Source organism: Malaclemys terrapin, chromosome 5 (genome assembly GCF_027887155.1).
Source record: "Malaclemys terrapin pileata isolate rMalTer1 chromosome 5, rMalTer1.hap1, whole genome shotgun sequence".
Taxonomy (NCBI): Eukaryota; Metazoa; Chordata; order Testudines; family Emydidae; genus Malaclemys; species Malaclemys terrapin.
This window is the reverse complement of record NC_071509.1, coordinates 127,476,913-127,487,603: the sequence shown is the minus strand read 5'-3', so window position 1 is coordinate 127,487,603 and position 10,691 is coordinate 127,476,913. Positions and strand designations below refer to the sequence as shown.

At 41.9% G+C, this 10,691-nt stretch overlaps 1 protein-coding gene across 3 annotated transcripts; it reads right to left on the bottom strand.

Moving 5' to 3' along the window:
• Positions 1-4,211: 4,211 nt before the first annotated feature.
• On the bottom strand, positions 4,212-9,323 carry HNRNPDL (heterogeneous nuclear ribonucleoprotein D like). Of its 3 annotated transcripts, XR_008445071.1 has the most exons (9): positions 9,145-9,323; positions 8,154-8,322; positions 7,909-8,070; positions 7,323-7,454; positions 7,057-7,174; positions 5,987-6,154; positions 5,655-5,754; positions 5,168-5,272; positions 4,212-4,480 (listed from the first exon to the last, which is right to left on the bottom strand). XR_008445071.1 is itself a non-coding variant. In XM_054029712.1 (8 exons), the coding sequence occupies exons 1-7, from the start codon at positions 9,231-9,233 to the stop codon at positions 5,684-5,686; spliced, it is 909 nt and encodes a 302-aa protein (XP_053885687.1). In that variant the 5' UTR covers positions 9,234-9,323; the 3' UTR covers positions 4,212-5,272; positions 5,655-5,683. The 3 variants fall into 3 exon arrangements, 2 of the variants coding, with proteins under 2 accessions (XP_053885687.1, XP_053885688.1); XM_054029712.1 differs by having other exon boundaries at positions 4,212-5,272; XM_054029713.1 differs by lacking the exon at positions 5,168-5,272.
• Between the last annotated feature and the right edge of the window lie 1,368 nt (positions 9,324-10,691).

The window sequence follows — 10,691 nt, the reverse complement described above, 5'->3', positions numbered from 1 at the left end:
AACCGGGACAGCTGGTCCCCCTACCTGGGCCCCAGCTGTTGTATAGTCCCCTATTAGCATGGCCCTAGTGTTCCTTACATGCAGAAGGAATGGGTCCTCAGCTCAGTCCACAGAGGCAGCCAAAGCCCCCCTCCCCCACTGCCACTCAGCCTTGGAGATGGATTATGCCCCAACGCTTTAGGGCAGGAAGTGAAGAAGAGCAGGCCTAGGCACCTTTGTTTTGAAAGGAAAACAATGTACTCACGTGTCCCGCCAGTCCTCCTCCTATGGTTAAGGGGGAAGAGGTAATAGGATTGCTACCTTGCCCAAGAGAGGAAGAAAAAATCCTCCCCCCTCCAAAAGGGAATGTTAGTCCTGGAAGGAGAAAGTGGTCTTTAGAAAAGCTGGTAGGAAAAAGGGTAAGTAGGTTTTGAAAAACTGTTACCTTCAGTTTCATAAAGTTCTTCTCATAGCTGAAAGATACCACTCATGGCTTAGAACTTGCTTCCCCCCTTCTCCACTGACTTTTTAAAAACATTTCAAAGTTGTTAATCTTTCCTTGAGAAAGTGTCAAAAACCAATTCATTGTTAAAACCTCCTTATTTAAAAAAAAAAATCTGTTATCTATATTTCATTGATTGGGGAAAGCATCACTCCAAAAAGGGTAGATGTTGGGCTATAAGAGGTCCTTAGGTTTGGAGGACCATACTCTGTTTGTACTAAGAAATGTCATCTGGGGTTAAGTGTTAAAGACTGGGTGAAATCTTGGGTCCACAAACCAAGAGCTTAGCTCTCATGATAAATTTCCTATTACTTGTCATGGAGAGAGAGGATGAAATGCTATGTTCAATTGAATGTGGACTGTTGCGACTAGGTATAGCATCTGTAAGAAACCAGGTAGGTGTTGCAAATAACTCCACCCCAGCAGGTGTGGATTATCTTTTCTGAAGTCTAGACCTCAAGGGTAACAGTCCTTGTTTACCCTCACTTTAGGTCTCCTCTAATGCTTCAGTAGTCACTGAAAAAACTGAGCTAAGAGGTTACCTACTGTGGGCAGTCTTTATAAATAGTCATATTCCTTTTAAAAATTCATTAATTTTTTTTTATAGTTGATATTGTCAATTCCCTCCCCCCTCCACCTAAACAGGTTAATTTTTGTATATGAAAATGATTTAATACTAGCACATAATTAAAGAGCCTAGAAAAATTTTGATCTGAAAAAAATCTTTACAGAAGGTTAGATGGACATTTTAAAATCAAATTGGGTTCCACTAATGTCTGCTATTTCCCTTCAGTTAAAGTGTAAATAGTTGAGAATAGAAAATCTTAGCTGTTTAACCAACTATACATTAGCAGAGAGGCTGACTGCAATCCTAAAAAAATATCTAAGATTAGTTAGTTGCCTTGATTTTTCAGCATTTGTCAAAAACTTTAGCCATCAACATAGTTCACGTGATTCAATGTCATTTACCTATATTTGTGTGGCCTTCCATGTGCTGGAGCACAAACACCACATCTGAGTAGATAAGTCAAAACCTACATTTAGTACAATGTAAAAATGCAGAAAAATCTAGATACAACCAAAGAAACCTTAAACTGTTAAGTGAAAGAGCCAATTTGAAGGGCAAGCAACTGCAAACTGTAAAGGAAAAAAAAAGGCATAAAACCAGAACAAAAAGTTAACAAAATACTTCAAATAAAATAGATGGTATGGGGGGGGGGGGGGGGGGGAAGGGACCACATCACACTACAGTATGCTAAAGGAAAGCTACAGTGGAACCTTACAAAAAGAGAAAGAGCTGAACAGAAGACTACCTGGCTGATGAAGTTTATACTTTTTCAAAGTGAGCACATGATGATTGAGTTAATGTTCTTCTGACAGAGGCTGGCTGATTTTTCCAATTGTTTTGTTTCCCACCCCCAAAATGTCCATTAACATTGTTGGAACTTGTAAGTAACCCTGGGCCAGAGACAATCCTTTTATTTGGATTATGCATGAACATATAATCAATGCTTAAAAATAATGGTGGGAAAAAATAGGCCCCCCTTTTCATAATGGCTAGCCTCCTCTTTACAAGAGTAAAACATCTGACCCAAATAGATCAACAGGAACTGCCAATTAAGTAGACTGTAAACCTTGTATGGATTTTAGCTGTACTAGTCCCATTGACATTAGCAAGAGTTAAGACAAACACACAGGTTTCCAAGATCTGGCTCTTAAGTAATCCATATACCGGAGCACTGACTTCAAGCAGACTACTAGTCCGAGTACAAGTTTACTGGATCAATCCCCTAGAGAGAAAATACTTGGCTCTATCAATACTTCAGACAAATATGAAATGCTAAGTACATTCTATAGCATTTTTTAACCAAGGTGTTAATAGCCCTTTATAAAACAAAAAAACCTTTTAAAATCCATTAGATAGGCAAAAAAATTCTCATTTAGAGAGTAAACTGAGGCAAAGAGGATGAGTAACTTCCCAAAGGTCATACAAGAAAGGTATAGCCAGTTAACTACACCCAATTGAAGATCTTGGATAATAGAGCAAGTTAAAGAAAGCATTTAGGTTATAGGCCATTTGGACTGTACAATGACAAAGTAACAGTACTGTAGTTTTGAAAAATATGTACACTTCAAAAATCCACTGAGAGGTACAATAGGGAGTAAACAGCTACCACTACCAGCAACCAGGCATTAATTCAATTGCCAGCTCCATCAAGGTGTGGTTCAGCTAGTCCTTATCTATAAGGAGACTGGATTCTCACACTACTGGTTTACCAGCACACCAGGAGCAATTCTCTTAGTGGCACCAGCTGCAATTACTCTTATCACCATGTGCAGCATTAAATGATGTAGTGTATATCACCTACAGGCGTCTTTACTACCATTCCTCCAACTGCCAGCTCTGCTGGAGCTGCGACAGTGCTTGACCAACCGAAGGAGAATATCTAAGTGACTCATTTTAGCATGGTATATCCACAGGAGAGAGGCAGATAAGATGGACAAGTGCAACGAGCAAATACATGGCAAATAAAAGATGCACACAAGGACATAGGGATAGAAAAACGGTACAGAAGTGGAAAGGTTTATACTGCTATGGATGAAGTGCTCTCAGCTGTCTTCTAAACAAGGTTTTATTTTAGATCCATGATTGACATATGAATGCATGTGTGCATGGTCATGGTGAAAGAACCAACAATGGAGAGCTGCAAAGCTGAGCGACACTGGAGGCTAAGGTGACTGCTCAAGCATTCAGAACATGGACTCAAGCCTGTTCTACACTAATAAATTGACCTGTTACTAAACAATGGTTGTTGGAGCAGATCCCCTTGAACTGATGCTTTCCATACTGGGGCTGCAGTTTATATGCTAGCCATTAAACCATTTTCAGCCATTAAACCATTCAGGTTTAGAGGAACCCATTACTAAAAGTCATCTTTAGCAATGGGTAAAATTCCAAACTAGAGGTAAAACTCACTGAAGACCAAGGAAGAGTTGACTGCTTGGAATTCCCATTCAGTAACTATTTTAAATTTAACCAAAGTTACCATGAACCATCAATACATAGATTTAATGCATTATATATTTTTGGGAACACAAACCACAACTGAAAATGAAGCAGTTTGATTTTTAAACCAACATTTCTCCAAAAACTGTTTCAGGCACTATGGTAAGGTGAATTTTTAGAAGTATTTGTTAACTGCTACATACATTAAAGGGATTTTGACTTTTTGCTTTGTGGTGTCACAATTCACTAGTTTCAAACTAACAATTTAATATAAAATCCTCAGGCTCTCTATACACATAGTAAACCCCACCAGCTCAAAGTAATACATAACTGCACCATGCCCCCAACAGGCACAAACTAAGCAATAAAATACAACAGCAAGAAATATGAAATGCTAACACAAGATATTTGCCAAAAAAAAAAAAAAAAATGCTTGTGGGTGCATGGCAGGAAGAGGTAGCAAAGGATGATTTCTAACACATCTAAGGTAATCTTTGTATTTCTCTTACTGCAACTAGGAGCCAATCATTTAACAGCAGATTTTAAGTCAGGTGATAACGCTTCAAAGAATAACCTCAAGCTCAGGGCAAATCTAGGAAGTTAGTGACCACAGGGTATTCAAGGCCCTATTCCAATACTGGCCATCTTTCCTCCCAATTGGAAAGATTGCTGTCCTTGTTATTACTCAATTAAAAATTAAGCAGCAGACCCAGGAAGACAGACTCACATAAGTAAGCATTTATTCAAGAATCACTTAACATGAAATTATACAAATAAAATTTGTATAAACACAAATCCACAGTGTGTCATAACACAGATGGCAAAAAGGACAAAGTAAAAACCATAAAGAAAACTAATCAGCCGCTATATACAGTTGGACACTGTTGTGTCATACTCTAAAAAGTCTTTTGTAAAAGTCATCTCATGTCATGAAGACCACCCTCCATTCCATCCTGATGTTCTGCAAGAGGACTTCGTTGTGGTATCTCCACCTAAAAACAAGACAAAATAACAATCAGATCTGTGCAACTTTTATAAGAATCGTTAAAAGGTCCATTTTCATGAACTGCTTTAAGTCCTCTATTTATTCCTTTCTTCACTGTTAAAGATCATATGCATATTTAACAAATTATTATTGAGTAACTAAAAATCTTGTCTCCCCAAATATAGCAGTTCAGCCCATTCAGGAAGCTGTTTCAGAACAACGATTCTCCAAATTAGGCAAGAAGTTGCAATTTGTGTGTCGCAAACTGGGCTGTGGAAAAAGTTTCCACTAGAAATGCTATTAAGTATGAAAACAATTTGTCTGCAACTTAATTCTTGAATGAATATTGCCAAAAACATGATTAGCCTGATGTAGTTTGTGTGCATATGATCTTTAATTTTTTCCAGATTTAAAAGTTCGTTTTGGTTTGCAGATTTCACTATTAGCTATAAAAAGAAAAAGCAAGCATTAAATCTTAACGAATGCACACTTAAAATGAGGCTCCACAATTGAAATACAACACTAAACAGAAGACCAAAATGATTAAGCTGTAAAGGCATTTATGTACTTTAACTCCTGTAAAAAACCATTTAAGTTAAGACACTTAATCTTCAAAAAGATTAAAAAGAAGCCAAAGTCTGAAGTTTTCCACTTTAATCTTTACGCTGGTACATGAAGTTGGAAGAGACCATACCACAGGACAGCGTTTTCTGGTGTATGCCTTGCGCTCTGCCTGCAACGTGCGACCCCCAGAGATAGACGTGGTCAGGGTGACACACGGCCTGCAATGAAGTTCCCGCTGGCGGGTACAAACAAGGTATAATGTCAGAGTTAGAAGACAACATTCTTGTTTTCCTTAAGTTGTACCCATTTCAGTACTTTACCTGTTAATACTTCTAATAAGTTTAATTATTCCTCTAGACCACCTGGTACACAACGCAAACAGAAAAACTCTTAAGTTTTTCTGAAGTACTAAAGAAGATGAAATCACATTTTACAAAGTTAAAGATCTATAGACACTTTAGGCAAAGCAGGTTTTAAAAAAAATATTTTAAGTTAACAAAGTTCAGTTAAAAAAGTCAGACTACACAAGGAAAATGTTTTTACTCGTTTTAATTTGTCTATTGATCTTTAAATTAGATTAGACATACTGAAAGTGGTCCTTGCACTCATATACACACCTGCTGCCCCCCAAGTACTATGTACTGCTTTAATATGGCTGGTAGTTGTTTTGGTGATTGCCGCCACCTCGGGATGCTTTCCCGTATGTGCTTTGTTGACCTGTTGAGAGAATGGAAAATTAGTTTTCACAGTAAATTTTGATTAGGACACAAGCCTCTCATGATCCACCCCCACAGTACCCTGTATAGTAGTTTACAGCTTTATACAATACTTTAATGTTTGTTTATCCACACTTGCTTGTGGGATGCAACAATGAAATTTACTATACACTAGAATATTAAAGTCAGATATTACTTTCAGTGTTATATGGCATTAAGTCAAACATTCTTACCACTGTAGTCTGCATATCCCTGTCCATATCCATAGCTTGGATAATTGTAACCAGAATAATCATATCCACCATAACTACTGTAGCTTGGATCACTGTAAGTGCTGTTGTAATTTCCATATCCTTGATCATAATAGTTATTAAATCCTTGGTTCCAGTTTTGTCCCTGACCTGAAATAAAGCATAGCAATTAAGTTCCATCCCTCTTAAAAAAAAATTTACACGCACACACACACACACACACACAGATCTGTAATGGCTACAGGAAAAAGTACACAACACCAAGACATCCAATTTCAAAACATCACATGAGATGCAAATCTTGGGGTCTCTTTTCTTAATTTACTCTAACATGTTACATAAAAAATGAAAGATGAGACAGTCCTATTAATAAAGTGCATGTGAACCACACCAAGGGCAAGCACAACTTGCCTTTTGTCTAAAGAAACTCCCACTTCCTTTAGAGCTCTTTTAATATGAATCTTCGTATCCTACATCATATTGTAATTAAATGTTAAGATAAAGGACTAGTTTTGTTCTGTTCCATTAATAGTGACTATATCTCAGTACTTATCACTGCAAAGAAGCAAACAACATTCAACGTATTCGTGATGTTGGCAAAACTGCTTTCCTTTCCTTACATAGGATTACTTAGCTTCAATCCTGCATTATATCTGGCTTTCCTCTATTTGGCAAATATTTAAGACGATCAAAAAGACAACATTGCTCCCTTCCCGTTTCAACAGAATGAATACATTCAACTTTCAAATAAAAGTCTCAGACACCTGAATTATGCCTTTTAAGGAATAGCTTCTAAACCGAGGAATGTGCAATCTGTCGGCATTTTTATACACATGTAAAAGGTTCACTAAATCAGTGCACTTGTCAAGATTACAATTTTAAAATGAGTTTTGGTTAAGTCAGGATAGACCAACCCAGCTTATTTTCCGCTCATTGGTTGGCCATGTTCATGTTTTAAAAAAGCTCCAAAACATAGAAACTAGAACTTAGAAATAAATACTCATATCCATACACATACAAGTTGTTTTAAAGGTAATACAAAAAACACTCACCCCTGCCACGCCCCCTGCCACCACCTCGACCACCAGAAGAAGCACCTCTTCCACCTTTCTGTTGTTGCTGTTGCTGCTGCCTATACACTTCTTTGGGCTGTGCTACTTTGATCTCACACTGTAAAAAGGAAAACATTGTTTTAACTGTATGCAAGGACTGACAGGCACCATCAAAACAAACACTCTTACTCTCAGGAACCCATTTAAAAATCTGTAAGAACCATCAACATTAGAACATTCTAAAGAGAAACCAAATCAATACATACCTTGCCAGAACCGATCTGATGGTATCTGCTTTCTAATAATTTTTTTACTGGCTCTTCATCTGTATACGTGATGAAACAAAAACCCCTCCTTTCATTTGTCTTTGTGTCCATGGGAAGTTCAATATTTTCGATCTGTAAAAAGTTAAACATAAACCATATCTACATTACACATCCCACGTAAACACTGCAGTGGAAGTCAATGGTCAAAAGTTAATGCCAACAGTAGAAACATAATGGTCTCTCTTAAAAATAAGCCATCCCACCTCCATTTATAAACTATCAAAATATTACAGAGCTGTTTATATGTTAATAGGAAACAGTTCTAGTACAACTGTTAGGTTAAGATGGCCCACCAGGATCCCAAGTTAATCCTAACTATTTATTCTACTGCAGTACAATTTCTGCATCTTGTCCCAACAAAGCAGCATTACAACTTGCAATTAGCAAGGAAACAGCCTTCTCACAACCACCATCTTTTCACATCTCAAATCAGAGACTACCGTTTCGTTAATACCCTGCTACACCAAGACTGAACTTTAATGTCCAATACAGATGTGAAAGTGCTACAAATGCAGTTATACCATACCTCTCCAAAAGCACCAAAATATTCTTTAATTTGTTCTTCAGACGTATCTGGACTCAGTCCACCAACAAACACTTTTTTGGGTGGCTCTTTTCCCTTCAGTGCTTTTGCCCTTTTAGGATCGATTAACTTGCCATCCAGTTTGTGTTCCTTCAGTTCCAATACCTAGAAAATGCACAGGACACGAGTTTCAGAAAGCCATGAAAAAACGAACGCATACAAGAGCCAACTACACAGATCCTACATACCTTGTCAACACTGGCAGCATCTTTGAAGAGCACAAAGCCAAATCCCCTGGACCGCCCAGTCACTGGATCTGTTTTGATTGTGCAGTCCACCACCTCTCCAAACCGAGATAAATATTCTGTCAAGTCTTTCTTGCTTGTGTCCCAGCTGAGGCCTCCTATAAACATTTTACTACAATAGAAAAAAAACACAGAGTTAATTAAGAGCAGAATATTTTGCTAATCACTTCAAGTGTCAAAGAAACTAGAATACTCAAGTTGTAGTTTTTCCAGCAAGATCAGCATCATGAATTGAAAAGACACCACTCTCGGTTCACCAAACTGATTGCCAGGGCCTCAAAGCTGACCTTTACATAATTATACCAAACTATATGCATGTTATAAAGTTCTCAGACCCCGACCCTGCAAAACACTTATGCGTGCGCTTAACTTTAATCCCATGAATCAAGTACACGGTAGTGAAATGAATCGTACCCATAAGTGTTTGCAGGATGGGAGCTGGTTACGAGTGACCCGAGTACCTTTGCTCTAATACCACCCAGGCATGAGGTTCTGGGCTGCAGCCTACCCGACTCGGCGGCAGTGGCTCAGCTCCTCCCGGCCCTGAACTCCCCAGGACGCCTGACAAGCTACCGCCCGCAGACACGGTCAGCCAGCGAGCTGTGCCCAGAGGCCCGCCCGCCCGCGCGAGTCAGGACCGGGACGCGGGAGCAGCGTGGCATCGCCGCGCGCACAGCTTGGCCCCAGCCCGCCCCGGGCAGCCCCTTCGCGCTCTGCCCCGCCTCCGATTGGCTCCCGGTTACGTCATGACCCGGTGATTGACAGCACCCCGCCCTTCGGAAAGCAGCTCGACGGGGAGACACAAAGAGAACGCGAAACGTGCACAAGTGGGACCCCCCCGCCCGCCCGCAGGGAGGGGGCGGGAGGAGCGCGAGCGCCCCCCGGGCAGGGGCTGCAGGAGGAGGCGCCCTCCCCCCCACCGTCCGGCTCTTACCCATCGTCCTGCTGGTTCTTGCTGGCGTTGATCTTAGAGCCCTCGGCGAACTCCTCCAGGCCGCCGCTGTACTCGGTCATGTCCTCCATAGCGGGAGCAGGCTGCGAGAGCTGGAGACTCGATAGAAAGCTGCGACCAGAAAGCGGGGCAATAAAATGGCGGCGGAAGAGATCCGGGCACCGCCTGCGCCGCCTTTATATACCCTTTCCGGCAGCCAATCAGCGCAGCCCGGCAGCGCAGGCGCGGTAGCGACTCCCGGAGGGCCAGGCGGCGGGGTTGCGGGGGGGCCGCGCATTGCCCCGTCTGATTGAGCAAAGCATGGGAACAGCGTAGGCAATGGCGGCTGCACGTGGGCTTAGGTGACCCAGGAGGGGAATGGGTGACACCAGTCATCCCGGCCTCCCCGCCAGGCAGGGCATATGAGCACCACCCTCCTCTCCCCTGGAATCCCCTCGGCCTTACACTCATCTCCCTAGCAGGCTGCAGTGCCTGTCTGTGCCTTGCCTGCCCGCGATCTCCCGGCCACGCTAATCCCTACACCCCCTTCGCCAGCTGCTGCGACTACTGCAGGGGGCTGCTCGTGCCTAACGAGATTCCCGTGTGTGCTCCAAAGAGCCCCAAAGCCCCCCTCCCCCAAAGAGCGAGCAGTGGGACCCCTTCCCCATAGATTCGATATTCCTTCTCCCCTGTATACAGAGAGGGGGAGGTGATCGATGAAGACAGGCAGCAAATGCCCCCAGGCGCCTATCCCCGCAGTTTAAGCAGCCAAGCAGTCTAGGCAACCTCTCCCATCCCGTCTTCATTAGTGCGGTATCGGTCAGTTGGAGAGGGAAGCAGCTGCTTCTGCAAAGTAAGTCAGGAAGCCATAGCCGCAGCCAGCTGCTTCCCCGCCTTTCAGCTCCTACTTTCTGATAAGGTGGAAATACAAACCTCTCTCATTATGCAACCCTCGCTGCATTTCGACACAGCTGTGCACTGTGAACATACAACCTAGAAATCCATTTAATGCAGCAACCATACCACTTCTGCCTAAGAGAAATGAAATCCACTAGAGAGGGATCTCCATAGGGCAGGAACAACAAGGAGTCTGGTAAAACCATGCATCCGAAGAAGTGAGGTTTTTACCCACGAAAGCTTATGCTCAAATCTGTTAGTCTTTCAGGTGCCACCAGACTCCTTGTTGTTTTTTTGTAGATACAGACTAACACGGCTACCCCCTGATACAAGGCAGGAGAAATTCAGGACCAAGTTTAGCCCCCGCATTTGCGTGAAGTGCCGTCTGCAGTTGCAAAGCCACACTTTGAACAAGAGCTGGCTCTTAGGTTGACGGGATAGGCTCCTTTTAATGATGCTTACTGGTCGTACAGCGGGAGGATAAGTATGGAGGAGAGGCACGGCTTTATAGGATTGCATGAGGCAGCCTTGAGCCCCATATACTACCTTTCCCCCAGGGTATCAAGCATTTTATGCAACTCACCTCGTGCTCGGCACCATGCACCCTATGACTTGTGCCATGCAATTTATTTGCACCCTATGTGCCATGCACC

Excerpts from the sequence above, each read along its gene's own strand:
- HNRNPDL (XM_054029712.1), bottom strand. The coding sequence starts at position 9,233 with ATGGAGGACATGACCGAGTACAGCGGCGGCCTGGAGGAGTTCGCCGAG. Across the intron at positions 7,455-7,908 it reads ATTTTGGTGCTTTTGGAGAG|ATCGAAAATATTGAACTTCC; the intron begins GTATGGTATAAC and ends AACTTTTTACAG. Across the intron at positions 7,175-7,322 it reads ATCAGATCGGTTCTGGCAAG|TGTGAGATCAAAGTAGCACA; the intron begins GTATGTATTGAT and ends TCCTTTTTACAG.